Source organism: Condylura cristata, unplaced genomic scaffold, assembly GCF_000260355.1.
Source record: "Condylura cristata isolate star-nosed mole 26May11 unplaced genomic scaffold, ConCri1.0 scaffold00032, whole genome shotgun sequence".
Classification (NCBI taxonomy): domain Eukaryota; kingdom Metazoa; phylum Chordata; class Mammalia; order Eulipotyphla; family Talpidae; genus Condylura; species Condylura cristata.
The window spans coordinates 12877963-12895254 of NW_004567133.1; the positions used below are offsets into that span (position 1 = coordinate 12877963).

Sequence of the window (17292 nt, forward strand, 5' to 3'; positions counted from 1 at the left end):
GACGGAGGCGGTGCCGCCCGAAGCTCAGAAAACCCAGAGCGGAGGCGCAAGATCTCACGGGAAATGTAGTCCAGAAGCGCGGAAACGGCCGGCGGCGCCTCCCCCGCAAGGGGCGCTGGGAAACGTAGTCCCGAAAGCGTGGACGGGACGAGCCGGGCGGGAGCCTTAGCTCAGGTCGCAAACCCGCTGTCTGACCTGAGCGCGAGTCCTGGGGACTGCTTCGATTCCTACCACAACTCAGTTGTGACCTTAAGCAAGTTATCCTAACTTACTGTGTTGCTCCTTCAGATTGTGGTCAATGAATAAGGAACTTAAGCCCTCTGAAGCCGTGGAAACCGATCCTGAACCTCGCCTAGCCCCTTTTAGAAATGATCAGAAACACTTGGTGCTTTGTTGGACTAAGCCCTGCGGATAGTGCAACCACACTAAGAGAGGCGCTGGGAGGGCCTCACCTTGGGGTTTTTATGTCAAGTCCTGGAAATAATACCTAAACAGATGTAAACTCCATGGCATGTTACAAAGTGATTTTTAAAAAGACACGGTAACGAGGTGAAGGTGCCATTTCACACAGGCAAAGCCTACAGAGTGTAGTCCCTTTCCTCCCGGTGGCCAAAGCTCTTAAATGGTTCTTGGATGTAAGCTCAATATAAGAGGTGTGGTAATCGCCCTAAGGAACAATACCTGGCAGGTGGCCCAGGCCCTCCCCTCCCAGTGACACTCCTTAAGTTGTAAAAGAACTGGATGTTATCTTTGCTTGAAGGGCTCTTTCCAAGAAAAGGACTTTCTTGCTTCACTAGGAAGTCAAGTAGCTATTAACTGACTTTACATCCATTTCCTAGAATCTTTACAACCCTAAACAAGGTACTATTTCCATTTTAAGCTAAATAAAAGTGGATCTCAGAGAGGTGAGGTTAACTTGCTCAAGCCAGATCTGACACCTGTGATGTCTTTAATCACAGCTCTTGCCTAAGTGAACCACTTCTCATTAAAACCCACCCATAGCAGACCCTCCCTGATGGCGCAGCGGGTTAAAGCACAGCATTGAGAAGCTAAAGCCACTTCCGCATGAATTCCATTCCCGCCTGCCACCTGCCCTGCCACCTGCCCCGGAGGAGACCACATGGCGCGGCAGACATCTCCTGGCCACGCCGGCTGCTCCCCTCAGCAGTGTACTTCGTAGATCTGCCTGTTCTGCTCCCCACTCTCTCTCTGGTGAAGCCTCTCGCTGCCCCTGAGCCTCTGGCCTGTACCCCAGTTCTGAATGCACAAATAAATAAATCTTTAAAAAAAAAAAACCCACCCATAGCAGACAAAATGATGAATCCTGGATCTCCATAACCCAATTTAAAGATTACTTTAAATCTTTAAAGGGATATAGGCAATTCCTTATTTTCATTTAATTTCCAGTGATATTTCACTATTTTCCTCCTTACAGTTCCCCTGATGCACATCAACTTTTTTAAAGTATTTGTTTCCCAGGGACTAGTTCAAGCCTCACTCGTAGGGGAGAGGCTGCTATTACAGACACCAGAAGCCATCACCTGCAGGTATTTCTTTTGGAGCACGCCCAATCAGGCAGGCAATGAATTTCACCTCTCAATAGCAGTCTCAGTTTGCTATTGTAAATGAGTGTTTTAATACTTCAGATGAGTAAAAAAAAAAAAATTCAGAGAATTAGGGGAAAAAACACAGAAATCAACAGAACGTATGAGAAGTATCTTTATTTGAGGTATCTCCCTCTAAGTGGCATAAAGGAAAAAGTTCTGGATTAACCATATCATTCTTCTATTTTCACAAGGGAACGTCTCCTTCAAATGCCTTTGAAATTAAACAGACATGTTTGTAAATATATCTTTCTCATTAAAACTACTTCCCAACTCACCAAGACTCCACTTACCATGAACTTCTTGGATACATTTGTTCATTTTATCCAGTATACAAAATCCCACCTTTTTGTAAGCTATTAAAAAAAGAGACCCTTAAAATTCTCAAATTACTTTCCAACAAGTCACCCAAAGGAAAATCACCAACATCCAAAACTTTTTAAAGCAATAAAAATCTCTATTTTCCAAAAACATATTTACAGACTGAAATTCAAACTCTACATTGCCTTCAATATATTTTAAGAGCATACAAAGCCCTAGGAAAGACAAAGTGTTTCTTTACAAAATATTTATGATCAAGAAAATAGTGCTTGCCTTTAAATAAAGAGTAAGAGGCAGAAAAATAAATATGTTTGAAGATGCCCATTTTCACAAGTAACAAAAAAGTCCACATATAAGGAATGAAGAGAAAAGACGCACAAGCTTCAAAATGCCTCTAGCAGTGCCGCACAAGTTTGCTATAAAGCGAGGCTGTTTGGACTCCTTTGTGTTCAGTTATAAAAATACAAAAAGAGCCTTGCCAGAGGAGGGCTTCATTGAGCTGAATCCATGATAAGAGCAGCAGTGACAGAAGAAGCTGTAACCTCAGCCTAATATTGTTAGCAAAATCTTGCCATCAAACAGACTAAAATTTTTGCCCCATTTGGACAAAAAACATCCTTAACTGGTTCTCGTAAGAAATCGTGTGTGTGTGTGTGTGTGTGTGTGTGTGTGTGTGTGTGTGTGTGTGTGTGACACATTTCACTACACTAAGCTATCTGAGAGATTAAGGATAAAATGCGCACTACTCTCCACAACTCCAGCCCTGCTCCGTCCGTCCACCTTGACACTCACAGAACTTCAGTCCTCTGATTCCATTTCTCTAAATCTGCCACCTCTTCGCTCCAGGTGTTTACTGTCTATGAAGTCCCTGGAGTTCCGTCAGCGCCAGCTCAGCGCAGCTCAGACTCTCAGCCTCCTGGACCAGCTCTGGCCACCTACCCAGGCTCCTCCTACCTTCTCTGCACCCAACAATCCCAACACACACATTTGATCCCAACATACAAGTGCAGTCACAGCAGAGGGACAACATCCAAAGGAACACATTCTGAGGACTGTACATAGCACCCTAGACGTCTCACTGAGGAGAAACCAGATCAAGTGCGTGAGTACAGAGCTGACAAAGAACCTGTGTTAAAATGCAATCTCTTAAAATAGGAACTTCACAATAATCACATCAAAGTCCTAACGTTCACAAAAGTGTATACATTAAACAAATAAGCCCAATCTTCCACACCTATCGACTCCACGACGAAATATTGCACATGATACTCAGTTTGTCCTTTAGTCTGTACAAGACCAACAAAAAACAAAAACACCAGCCACCTGTCCCACACGAGTGCGCCTGCGGTGGAGCACACTGCCCGAGGCCACACCCACGGCAATGCCTCCTCCCAGAGGAGCCTGGTCCTGGAGGGTGAGGGAGCCTCAGTCACAGATCCTGGCAATGAGAGGGGCCTGGTCCGGCAGGTACAAAACGGGTGGGGAGCCCACACTACTCGGGGGGCTGCGGAAGTGCGCGTCAAAGGAGTTTGGTGTGATCCAAACTTCACCTTTCAAAAAGTCATCATCTTCATCTTCCACTACCTCCTGTGTGAGGAACAGAGGTTATCAGTAAGATCCCAAGTGGTTTGGGAAGCTTTCAAAAATGCCTTTCCTCAGAAGCTGCTATGCCTGTAATGATGAAGTGTCTTGACTTCAAAAGACTTCTGTTGCATTCTTCATGAACCATTCACAAGACCCCATCACCTGCTGTAATTATTTATCTGCAGGCTGGCTTTTTATGATGATTATTATAGTTTAATTTTACATCATTTTGTGTCTTTTTCCATCTCAGTTGTAATCCCCGTGGGCTTCCCATCACCACAGTCCTAACTCCTGCCCCACTCCCATCCCCTCCATTTTTGATCCCATTCCCCAATCCAGCACCATAAAATGTCTCTGGTATATAGTTGTTCCTTATTATTCCTCCCCCACCCCAGTCCTTTATGCTCCTGCTGTGAGTGAAACCATCCAGTATTTTTCTTCTTCTTTCTGGTACAGCCTGGCTTTTTAACAGACTTTCAGCTCAATGAGAGCAGGTAACATGGTATGTCATTCCTGCTCAGTGTCATAACCCTCGTGTCTGACAACACACAAATATAAAGAAAAAGATGACATGTGGCCCAAAGAAATGGGTGATGATACTATAACAGAATTAAAATTCTCTTCTTTGGCCCTCCCTGGTGGCGCAGCGGGTTAAAGCACAGCACTGAGAATCTAAAGCCGCTCCGCATGAGTTCGATTCCCGCCTGCCCCGGAGGTGACCACATGGTGTGGCAGACCTCTCCTGACCCACCCGCTGCTCCCCTCAGCAGTGTACTTCGTCAATCTGCCTGTTCTGTTCCCCATTCTGTCTCTGGTGAAGCCTCTCACCGCCCCTGAGCCTCTGGCCTGTACCCCAGTTCTGTATGCACAAATAAATAAATAAATTTTTAAAAAAAAAAAATTCTCTTCTTTGGCAACCCTGGCTCAGCCTCACCTAAAGTACACCAGGGGATGTGTTTTGAACCACACCTTTACCACATGTGTGGGAAGCTCTGCAGAGCCAACATTAGTTTCTGGAGTAGCTTCAACATAAGGCTATTAATTTGCAATCGCTACTTGTGGTGATGATCAAGTGGTAAAAACCTGAACTTGGCCCGCTGACTTGAATTAACTTCAACTTCCCAAAGTCAGCATGGGAACTGATTTGCAAATCAGCAAATGAACAAAAAACTCTTTCTGTAAGAACATCTAAAGCATGGAATTTTTGTAAAGGCAGAATGACTAAAATTAAGTTTTGGTCTGCTATTTACTATCACTGTCACCTGTAATCATACAGATTTTCGGAAAGTGTTGGATCAAAACTTACCTTTTTAATGGGTTTCTTATACTCCTGAAGCTCTTCTACACTGATATCTTCCCATATCTGGTAAACAGGATCAATGAATTTCTTTGATCTGTCAATAAAGATCAGATTTCACCATCAATTCATATGCTATAGTGAATGGCTCTTTTCACAAGTCCTACCTTCCCCATCAAGAAGTGAAAACTGTGGCACAAATAATTGTGTCCTACATGTGAATACTGCAAATAGCAACACTTGCCATCTACCCCTTCTCACCTTTGCAAAGGTTGACGATGTTACAACATGCCCAAATAAAGTTGAAACTATAATCCCATTTTTAATATTCCCAAAGCAATTTGCTAAAAATAAGACTGGGGAAAAAGTTTCAGTCAAACAAGAGTTGAGGGAGCAGCAAATTTTAAACTTGTTTAAACAGAAACTAATAAAAATCCCACTTCCTCAGACAAATAATATTTAAGCCTGGGATGGTGTTTTGCTTTTTTTTTTTTTTTTTTTAATTAACCATCTAGGTAAGTCACTTGGCTTTTGTTTACCCTAGGCCACAGTACAGGATGTAGCCTTTGGAGGAAGGAACAATCACTTGGCAGAAAATCATTAGCCAGGAAAAGATGGCATCCTCCCTACCTCGCCCTTCCTCCTCTCTTTGCATGTTTAACAACAGGTTTAAAGGTTAAAAACAAATCAATCTGCGTTCTAGCTGAGGTAAAGCTTTGCAGCCCTGGGACTATGGCACTCGGCAGCCCCCAGGAGGCGCTCTCCTCCTGTGAGGCATGTGGAAGGCGCCCCAAGACCAACGAATGCTAATGGCCACTCAGAAGAGGAACCCAAAACCCATCCTGAGAAAAGTCAAAACTCATGATGGGAAAAGCCAATACTCATCGCATGGAAGTCCACGGCCAACAGCTGGATGAGAGTCAGGGCCACCCACCTCTTAAGCACACAGGGGTCGAAGGGGAAGAAGGTGTCCAGGGGATTTGTGCAGGTTTGCACCGAGTCGCCTCCCGCTGTGTTTCTAATAACCGGCAGCATCTGTCGATTGTTCCTCTCAATGATGGTGTAGCAGAAGACGAGCTGGTATTTACTGCGGACGACACAAGCAACAGGGCCAAGGCGTCAGCACCGCGGAGCCACTGCGCAGACGTGGCTGTGCGTGTAGCCACGCCGACAGGCCATGCACAAGCAGCGTCGCCGGCAGAAAGCACGGCTCTCGGCACAGCTCTGGCCTACCACTTTGAGGCTTGCTGGGAGAAAAGGAGCGTGGCTGCTTAAGAACACAAGCGTGGACTTAGTTTTAAGAGGCACAGCTGATTAAAAAAGTGTGTTCGTGGCGAAACTCTCAGCTCATGAGATTTTATTCATTCCTTTCTATTCTTTTTGCTTTCTATACAATGATATAATATTCCGTATTATATCATCTTTACTGTTTGTAACAGAACTAAGGGAGTAGTGAAAAGGGGGCTCTGGATTTACTGAGGGGCAGGGTGCTGACAGAGCTGTCAGATGTGCTGCTGCGACATCAGGAATGTGCTGGGTAGGGGCTCAGGGCTGGCTTCCTGGAGAGCTCAGGACAGGCGCAGCGAGCAGAGACCGCTAACCAGGAGGACTCATGACCCAAAACCACAGAGCCTCCCTGTGGCCATTCTCCCGGCGCTCACTTTCACTCTGAGCACAAGCCTTGCACGGTGCACCTGCAGGTTCTGCTGCAATTTTAGGCCGCATGTTCCATTCGCCAGGACCCATCTGACTCCCGCTCCGGGTGGGAGGGCAAAGCGGCAGCATCACCCTGAGTACAGCTTCTATTATCTGGTACAGCACCTTGGACACCGCCACCACCCAGCTCCTTGGCTTATCTGATTCATGACAAGGAAGCCCATTCTGCGCGCCAGGACGCAAGCACGGAGTGTGCCTACGCTGAAACATGAGCCGGCTTAACCGAAACACAGATTGAAAAAAGCAGAACACTACACAGCACTTAAAATCAAAATACAGCCATACAAGTCGGTAAGAATCTCAAAACCATCAAACAAGCAGAAGTAGCAGCTACAGAGCTGTCGTAAGTATCTCAACACAGACCTTCCTCTCAGTCTCACAGCCCCTCCTAACCTGCACTAAGTCCAATCCCTGTCAGTCTGTTCAGCAAATGCAATCTTCTGCTCTCACCCCAAGCATATTCTAGGGGGTCTGCCTCCCCTTGTGGCATCACCCCTTAATCTTCCAGTTGCCTCCAGCAACTATGGCTTGTTCTTTTCTTAATCCTTTACCATCATTTCTGAGATCTCAGGAGAGACCCCAAAACATACTTTGAACTACTGATGCCTGCCTATGAAAGGAAAGTTCAATTGCTTGAATGAGGAACGCTGTGTAATAAAAGCAGAATACTTTTAGTCTTCTAACAGTACCGACTATTATGTGATGAAGATGTTAAGACCCTGCCCTAAATATTCTGATTAATTGCCTAAAGTTTCCAGACTCCCATTCTACATGAAGCAGAATAATTCAAAGACTGCTTCCCAAGGAGTCAGACTGTCTACGTTCGATTCTTAGCCAGCACAGTCGGCTGTGACTTGACACAAGCAATTAGCTCTGCGCCTCCACTTACAAACGGGGTGGTGGAGACTGAGTGAGTTCTATGTCAAGTGCTCAGGCCTTTACACAGGAGCCACTGTATCCAGTGCGGCTTCAAGGCCTCACTAAACCAGCTTCCTACTGTCAGAGATCTGACTCACATCCAGTCTATTTTTATCACTAATATAGAAGTCACTCAAATAAACACCTTTGGTTTGTACCGCTCAGCTTACTAGTAGCCATTTTTATTTCAAAGTGCCTAGGGTTCTGCTGAATTAGTCTCTCTGGATAAAATGTGACAGTGGTTTCCAAAACCACCAAAGGATAAAAGCAAAGATCCATTAAGTGCTTCCTGCCGCTATGAGATAATTGGTTCTTTAAAGTTCTATATTATTGTTACCAATTTTATGAGATGTTAATTTCAGAGACAGTTAATCTTCCACTACTAATATAAATTTACTTCTAAATAAGGTCTCCCATCAAGAAACCATAAATAACTTACCTTGTGATAGCAGCAAAAAAGTTAACTACAGAGGGCAGGCAAATCTTCAAAGGATTCAGCTGACTCATGACTATGCGTTCAAAATTCAGACTCTGAAGGTACCTCAAGCCTTTATTTTAATAAAAAACAAAGATCTTTTACTTGAAAGGTAACAAACACAACAGCCTAAAATACCTTTGAGCAGCACAGATGATTCAAACATTAAAAAACAATATAAGGTTATTTGCAGAAATGTTTTAAATCAAGTTTCAAATACAGTCACATCAGAGCCCAAACAAACATGACTTGTCTTAACCACATTAATTTATGACTAAGCAGCGTCTGCAAAGAAAACAGTTCATTTTCCCAAGGACCCAGGGAGTAACTCACACTCCTCGGAGGCCATGAGCTTCTGTGAGAAGCTGGAATGCAGTTACATGTGAACGCCGCAGAAACAGCTTTCACGAGGGGGAGCCCCCGTGGTTGGCTGGCAGCTGACAACCGTGAAAGCACACCACAGGCTGCGCCCCAACCCCAGAGCCGCAGTGTCCCCCTGACTTATACATGCCAGTCTCGTGCGCCTTAAATTACCAGAGCTGGAGGACATGATTCCAAGGTGCACTATCGTCTGTATCCACATGTTTTTATAAGAAAACTGATGGTGGAAGGAAAAATTAGACGAGAACACTGGAAATAGTATTCTCTCTGTCCTATGCTGGTAAAATAAAAACTCCGCACTTAAACCGTAAGAGGCAAGTAGACGGACTTGTGCTTAAGTATGTGTTTTCTAGAAGATTATTTCTTCAAAATGACTGAAAGAGGGATGTCTTGCCTCACAGAAAATAAATCTTCTTAACTCTAGGCTCTTGCCATTTATTCATGTGAAGAAAAGCAGCAGTTTTATTTACCATGCAATAAAATCTTGTCGCACTAACTCACACAACATGTAGGTAAGTACAACTGACGTAATGCAACGAGGTTCCTTTCTAGGGGTGGATCCCCACTCCTGCCTGCACCCCTGAGAAGCCCTGGCAGAGTCTGCAAGTGTAGCTGTTCTCAGGTGGGGCTGTTGCTGGCACCTGCTGGGTGGAGGTGAGGGATGGTGACCCCCAACTCCCAGGACACCGCCACAGCCAAGGACCCCCGTGGGGCCCCACAAAGCCTGACTAGAGGAGCAGCCCAGTAAACCATTTGAGTTATTCATGAAAATAAGCTGTGCAGCTCTCCGGCCCACCTGTGACTGCAGGTGCCTCCCTCTTTCTTTCTCCTTTTCCTGATAAACCTGTCCTTTTAAACTGAAAAACAACTTACACTGACTTCAACACTGTCCTTGAGAATGCCCTCCCATGAAAATACACTAACTCAATAGGTACACTCGGGTGGAAACTGTAAACAGCCCCTAGAAAACAGCAAAACTGAAAACCAGTCCACTGAAAAAGCAAAATCGTCACATCACAGGCTTTGGGCTCATCCTCAACTGGTTTCAACTTTACATCCTGCTAATAAATGACTTTGCTGCGCTCTGGCCCCTCCTGAAAGTGGGAGTGACCCCTGCCCTCCACTGGGGGTGCACAGAAAGCTAGCACAGTGCAAACGCTTGGCCACGCCTCTGAGGAGAGCATCTTCTCACTGGACCATTACGTTGGCAGCCACCCTCTCAAGTGGAAGTCCTCCAATTCAAATCCATCAGCTCTTAAAAAGGAGGCGTAAGGCATTTCAAGGGAACTAGTTTCAGTGCATATGTGGTTTTCTCACTCTGGATTTCATCAATGTCTCAAAAAGGAACAAATCTCTACTCTACAGGGTGACCAGAGTACCAGGAAAACCATTCATCAATCCCATCACTCACCTTCCTTCAGGTTTCCACTTAAAAGCTGCTTGTGTCGAAAAACAAATGTGTAGAATACAGCTTGGCAGGCTGAATAAAATGGTCCATGGAGAGCAACGTCACAAAACGCCTTTGCTCCGGAATCCTGGTTATTAAGGTAGATGTGCAGCCAATTAACCAAAAGATCCAGGCAGGACTTTACAGTGCTAGAGGAAAGAGAAACCCGTCAACTTCTGTGGCTTCATAAAAGAACAGGACATAAAGTCACACAATTTCTTAGTCACAAATGCTGCAAAGGCTTCCTTGGACCAGCGGGCAAAGGAAGAAGCTGGTAAATGGCAAGACAGCCTCCCAGCTCCCGGGGGTGGAGGCTCCTAGGTACAACAGGCAGCCTGAAGTGCCTGCCGCGGGTGGAGAGGAGTTCGCCTCATCAATAGAGAGCCAACAGCCCCTCTCCTGAGCAGCCTGTGGTCAAACAGGCACCTGGCGGACCCTCCAAGGGAAAGACTGTCTAGCTAACATCACCCGTGCGGGGGTCTGAGGAAGCCCATGCTGGGGCACTCAGGGCCAAGCGGCCAGAGGGCTTCTGCTGCAGGCGGCCTTAACAGCTTCTTTCCTGGATTTCTCCCCGGTCACTGCAAGGAGGCCAAAGCTGGCCTCCTCGTAGTCCATTATCTTCAAAAGGATTTCTCTTTGGCATTAACATATACAATTAACATGGGATACAAATGAAAAGTGACAGACCTAGCATAAAAAGAACAGTGTATGATGCTGTACATTACCCACAAAGACAAAAGGACCTTCATTTTCCAGCATCAAACAGATAACAAAAGCTTTGCTTGTGAGACTTTATAGCTAAACTAAAGAGGACTTTTACCCTGACACTGTCACTTGGAAATATAAACATCCTGCACAGAGTGTGGGAACAGAATTTTTTCAGTTAAAAACAGCCCCCAAAATAAGGGCACTATTTCTCTGGCTTGAAACAATGCTATAATCTTTTTAAAGTACAATATGAAAAACCACTTGGCAAATTAGGTTACTTACATAAGAGGAATAAATTTAGCTCTTGCCAAAAAGCTTCCAATGTAATTTCCAGCAGCTTGCCTGATGATGGCGGGGTTGTTTGGATCCTGCAGTTTTTTCCAGAGATGTTCCAAAAATGCTTCCGCAAATCCCTATAAAAGAGAATTTTTTTTTAACAGGGTCTGACCTTTTCAAACACTTAAGATCTCCTGCTGTCAGAACCCCGAGATTTTAACTCACTACCACAGGAAAACACCAGCACCTCAGCCACACTGCAGATAAGCAAGGAGTAGTCACCATGGTTCTTACTGTTAAACACCTTGAAACAGACTATGAAAATCAAAGGTGCCCCATGGTATTAGATAATTCAGTGGATCCCCAAAAGCTGGCTGCGCATCAAAATCCACCCTACAAATTGAGTAGATATGCTGGGGATTTAGGATTCATGCATTTTAAAAGTGCTACAAGAGACTCTGATGTTAGCCAGGACAGGAAACCAGTGATAATCTATGCTCACGTGGAAAGTCGTTTAACAGCACCATTCTGAGTGGGGCACACCCTTCCAGGCTTACCTGTGCTCACCGAACTAAACAGAAACAGGAGTGTGGACTCAAATACAGTCAGTGTTTGACTGACCATGGGGCAAACACAGGTAGGTGAGTCTCCGTCTAACTCTAGGTGCACTACCCACTGCTCCGAACAGCTCTTTCCACAGCTCCCAGCACGGACCACGGCAGACTGAGCCTAAACCATCTGACCCATGACCAGTCCTCCTCTGCCTGCTCTAGACAGCTACAAATAGCTGCAAAGAAGGAAGTTTTTCACATACTTCCCCCAAAAAAAACAGAAACCTAAAACTCAAAGTCTTAAAATCCTAGATTAAAAAAGTTGGTGTGGGCTAATGTAGACTCAGCTGAGAAAGGGTGAAGGAAACGAAGAGCCCAACAGCCCAGTCAAGAACTGTGCTGAAGCTTGAACTGAAGGGAATGGCGCCACCTCGTGTTCCAGCACAGGGTGACAGGCTCAGAGGCCTGCGGGGCTCCCCTGAAAGGGCAGGTCACTTTTCAGGGGTACAGGTAAGATGAGTTCAAGAAACACCTCATCTCCCCTCCCTACTCCCCTGCTCCGGTCTTTAATGGACATTAAGAGCAAAGATGAAATAAGCTAAGACAGCAGTGGCGACATACTCACCAATTTAAAGCTACAGAGGTAAAACATGAAGAACTGGACGTGGCAGGAAGCGTGGGTGGGCAACAGGAGTTTGTCAAAGATGATTATAAGATCACGATATAAATCCTTTGTTTTGTTATTATCAATCTTACCTACAGAGAAAATTTAGCATTTCAGTTTTATAAGCATGTATTTTCAAGGCACCTGCTTCATTTGCCAATCACCAAAAAGGAAACAATACTACTAAGAAATAACACCATCCATTCAGCTCTGATTAAAACGAAATGCGCCTTTTTCACATATCTTCCTGGGATGCCATAAATACGAAGCCTTCTATGGGCAGTTTTATGACTCATATGGAAGCCCTTTGTCTGATAATCTGCTAAGAACTTATCACAATTAAAAAACTGAAGATCTAGGTATAAATATGTTCATTATACTGTTACTTAAATGGCAAAAAACAGAAGGACTGGGAAAAAGAAACAAGACTTGTTAAACCCCTATGATCAATTAGCAGCATTTTAGAAAAGTGAAGGGTCTGGAAAATGTTCATGGGAAGCACACAGGATGAATCATGACACAGTGTGAGCCCATGTCCACTACGGGTACACGCAGGCAACAGTTCATTCTGCTTAGAAAATAAAGTGCACCAAAGCACAAATGATTCTCTAACAGTAGGAATATGACCATTTAATTGTCTTTTTTATCCTTTCCTATAGTCTCCAAATTTTCTCTAGTGGACATCTTATTTTTATAAAAGCAAAAAAGTTTCCTAACTCCAAGTGGGCTAAATTTCACTCTTAAATATTAGTAATGGAAATGGGGAAAACTCCAGTTTTTCATAGCAAAGTCTGCACCAAAGTTCCATGAGGACAAGCGGCCTACCCTGACGATCACCAAATAGGAACCAATTACTACGACCTGTAAATCCAACACAGCGCCGAGCAGCGCCTACCCCATTCTTAAATGTCTGGAAGGACGCGCTGAGCGGAAGTCCCACGCCACCGTGTCCAAGCTGCTACAAGCTTGACATAACTACGGCTCTCCAAGCTGCCTTGTTTAAAACCGAGAAGCGCCACGGGAAGCTCATCAACAACACGCGTACCGCACGCACAAGGCGCAGGCGTGTCTCAGCACAGCGGGCCCTCTCAGCCCACTCCTGACACACCAAACTTGTGCAGGATTTCGTTCAACAGTAAGAAAAATGCCCAGTGGAGTCAGGGGCCTCACAGGACTTCACAAACAGTAGTGACTGTTACCATCGATGTGGCAGACGTCCTTAATGTAGGACAGGAGCAGAGACAGCAGGACGTCCAGGCGCTCGGCCGCGGGATGCACCATCTGGTCAGGCTGACCCGAGTCAGCCTTTGTTGGGTGTTCCATTTCTTCATCTTCATCCTTCAAAGATAAAGTCAAAATGGAAGTGGATTCGGAGTCCCGTCTCATCTCACCTAAAAGCACCTAGAGCTGGGCCACACGGCCAGCTGGGAACCCGAGGCTCTGCCGGCACCCACAGACAGGGTCTCCCCCACCCCCCCGCCACCCACAACTCCCAGCTGCCTCTCTCTGCAGAGCTGTGCCCCTACACTCCCGCCAGCCCTACCCCTAAAAACTATTGGCTGACAGGGGCCACAGGAGGCCTCTTCACTGTTCAGGCCAGGAAGGACCAACTCTGAGGTGCAAGCTCCAGAGCACCTGCTGGGATCTGGCTGCAAGGACTTCCCAGACTTCCCACTGTGCCCAAGGCAGGGCCTGCCCCTCCCCCGCCCCTCCCTGCTTCCTCTCTCCCTTCCTCCCAAGGACACCTAGATCCCTGTCTCAGGCGCTCCTCCCAGCAAACCCAAGTTCAGACACTGCTCCAGGTAGAAACAGCTCTCTCCAACTTGTAAGCCACATAAATTAACCTGGCATGCTTTGCTACCACCCCCTCACAGACAGTATGTGCCTTACAAAAACACCTAAAACCACAATGGTAACGAAATGTACTCTACCAAACCCAAATTCAAAGCCTTAGAAAGAAACCACCTCCACCTAGCGCTAAGTGGCTGGCAGCAAAAGCCACATTTAAGGTAACACTTTTCTGAACTACGTGTTAACATAAAGCCTTGAAAAAGATGAGCGGCCACTCGCTGGCCCCCCAGCTCTGAAAGCGGGAACTGCCATGTCTGAGCTTGTGAAGAACTGCTGACCATATTAAACAGGCCTTCTGCGGCATCTGTCCCACTGCCAGTTTGAGCTGCTGTTTCCTCAGCATCTTCAATGTCCTGCCGGGATGCAGTCACCTACATTTCAGCAAAAAAAAGAAAAAATTTAAAACACATATATCTGAGGACTGAAAATCCACCCCATATATACTTAAAGGCACTCAGATTAATACCATAGAGAACACTGCGACACAAGCATGAGGCAAATCGATAAATAGTCTGGGTTTCGAGTAATTAAAGACTACAGATCAAATCCCTTTTGCTACAAATACTCATGAATTACTGAGTATGAAGTATGGCAGGGTCTAAGTCAGTCAGCTTCAACGAATTCAAAGTTTATTCCATCTCTTGCTATGCACAAGACACACAGATATATTGTATGAAAGCTCATACCAAATCAACCCAACAGAAAAATGTTCATATGCAAGTCAAATCTGAATTACTGACCAGTTGCTCTGTAACTTCACCACTCAGATCATGCTTTTTAAAAATCAACCTATGCACCCACGGCCTTCTCTCCAAATGTGCCCTGAAACAGCCATAGCACTGACGGGAGCTTCACCAGCACACGTGCAGCTGCTGTGCAGCTGCCAGCAGCGTCGCTCGAAGGGAGCAACCCCCATCCTCAACCTGCCTCTTCCTCCTCTGCTTTCTCACCTCTCTCCTCAGCGCTGAACCCCACTTCCCACCCCTGCCTCTGCCTTCTCCACACACAGCCCACGGCCAGTCTTCCCTCCCCTAGCCACCATGCTCTCCACCCCACCACGGGGTCCTCGCTGCCTTCGCAACAAGTACCTCCTAATCACTGCAACCAAGAGCATTTTCTTTGTCATCCCCATGGAAGCACCAGCAGTATCGAAGCTGCTGACCAGCCCCTTCCTCCTCCCAATTCCTCCCTGGGCATGCACACTCTCGATTTTCCTCCCACATCCACTCACTTCCTAGCCCCTGTCCTAAACATCGTTGCACAGGCCTGCCTCAGTCCCTCCCTGAGGGGACAAATGCCCAGCGGCACTGCCATCCAGCTGCCTCGATCTGTCCAAAACTGCTAAGGGAAACAACAATTACACTAACTCTGATTCCAACATTGAAGCCCAAAAAGCCAGACCATCCAGCAACACAGAAGCTGCATCTCCCTACACAGCACTCACTACAATTCCTCTCCCTCTCCCTTCAGCCTCCCCACCAGTTCACGGTTCCCTCACGGTTCCATGAAAACCCACCACTTTCTTTCATTCCCACTGCATCTTGAGGCTCTTTGTAGAAAGGCACACAGAGCCACAGCAACAGCTCTTCCTGAGGAATGAGCTGTCCCACTGCCAGTTCCTTACTTCCAACTGTCTAAGGTTTCCTAGTTCATAAAAAGATGTGTCCACGCGAAGCATCTGCCATGAGGGTACTCTCACTTCTGAGTGACAAGTCAATGCCATGTTCTCCAGCCACAAGACGGGCTGGCCTACAACGCCCCATTAACCAAGGGAATTCAAGAAGTGAATTTTCAAAGGGGCATCTGCAGTTTCTTTTCCATTATTGCTAATATGATTCCACATTATTACAAAAACAACAAAAATATTTAAAATATAAGAAATCAAGAATAAAAAAATTATTCCATACTTACATCCAATTTGAGTAGTTTTTCAATGACAAGCTCCAGAATTTCACGCCTCAAGGTTGGGAAATACACACTAATCCTTAGTAAGTTGTGAACATAGCATTCCTAAAACACAGAAAGATAAATATTTCAAAAAAGAAATCTTGTAATTATGTAAGCAGAACATCAATCACACTGTCATTGTAAGCACAAGATACAGTCCACCAGCAACACCGAAACTGCCCCCTATACATACATCAGTGTATTGCTCTACCCCCGTAGATAAAAATTTTTAATTTATCCACTTCTACAGTGCTACCTGAAACAAATTTGAGATACTTCATGCACTATTCACCCCTCTAAACAGCAACATTCAATGGTTTTTAGTATATTCAGAATTGTGAGGTAATCACTCAAAGCAATTTAATACATGATCACTCTAAAAAGAAAACCTTCCCCCAGTCCACTGGCCTGCCTACTTCTGTTGCTGTGAACTTACCTCTCCTCAACATTTCAGACAAGGGAAATCTTAACACATGGTGTTTTAGCATATTTTCAAAATTCATTCAGGCTATAGCAAGATCATTCCTTTTTGCTGTCTAATAATTTTTCATTGTATACAAATAAATAGGACATTTAATTTTTAAATCAGCCAATAGACTTTTGGCCATTTCTGGATTTTGCCTATCATGACCAGTGCTAGTATGAGCATTCATATAAAGATTTTTGTGTAAATGTTTTCACCTCTCTTGGTACAACCTAGCAGCGTAAGGGATGGATCATGGAGCAAATACATTCAACCTTTTCAAAGATCTGTCAGCCTAATTTCCAGAGCAACTGCACCATTCACCTAGGAATTTTACATCCTCACTAGCAATGCACTTGGGTTTCGACCTCTCCACACCCCCCTCCTGTCACTGCCTATATCTGTGCATATGGGCACCCGAATGGGTAAGCAGTGGCATCTCACTGAGTAGAGACCTACATTTCCTGATGGCTAATGACTGAGGCTTTCATGTGCTCACTGCCATTTGTATATCTATTTTGGAAACACCTCTTTATTTAGAGCCTTTGCCCATATTGAAACTAGGAGATCTGCTTTTTTGCATTTATTTTAGTAAGAGTTATCTATTTGAGTCCTAAGCATTAATCCAAAATGTAATTGCAGATATTTTCTCCTACTATCTGGATTGTCTTTTCACTTTCTTGAAAATGTCCCAAATGATTTTAGTTTTGAAAAGTCTAGTTATTAAGCCCTTACACTTACGGCTTTCATAATTTTGAATTCATTTTGTGTATGGTGTGACGAGGGGTTACTGTATGTGGAAATTCACTTGTCCAAGAACCTTTTGTTGAAAACAATATTGTTTTTCCCATTAAATCGTTCTGTAAAAGTAGCTTTTGTACACTGATTTAACTGTATCTTACTATGCTGAATTCATTTATTAGTTTTAACATAGCTTTCCTTAGGAAAATGCCTTCAATATTTCTGTATTTCAGATTATGTCAGCTCAAGTTAGAGACAGTTTTACTTCTTCCTTTCAATCTGCATATCCGGCCTTCCCTGGTGGCGCAGCGGGTTAAAGCACAGCACGAAGAAGCTAAAGCCACTTCC

The 17292-nt window shown here is 45.0% G+C and overlaps 1 protein-coding gene across 1 annotated transcript in view; it reads right to left on the bottom strand.

Moving 5' to 3' along the window:
• Window positions 1–1712: 1712 nt before the first annotated feature.
• The window catches only part of RRN3 (RRN3 RNA polymerase I transcription factor homolog (S. cerevisiae)), a 22300-nt gene continuing 6720 nt past the window's right edge, over window positions 1713–17292 (bottom strand). The window contains exons 9-18 of the mRNA XM_004691748.2: window positions 15705–15803; window positions 14072–14164; window positions 13142–13280; window positions 11904–12034; window positions 10734–10864; window positions 9708–9892; window positions 7880–7988; window positions 5741–5893; window positions 4816–4903; window positions 1713–3512 (exon numbers count right to left, since the gene is read on the bottom strand). Coding sequence (XP_004691805.2) covers window positions 3351–3512; window positions 4816–4903; window positions 5741–5893; window positions 7880–7988; window positions 9708–9892; window positions 10734–10864; window positions 11904–12034; window positions 13142–13280; window positions 14072–14164; window positions 15705–15803 — 1290 coding nt within the window. The 3' untranslated portion in view covers window positions 1713–3350. The remainder of the gene's footprint in view (window positions 3513–4815; window positions 4904–5740; window positions 5894–7879; window positions 7989–9707; window positions 9893–10733; window positions 10865–11903; window positions 12035–13141; window positions 13281–14071; window positions 14165–15704; window positions 15804–17292) is intronic.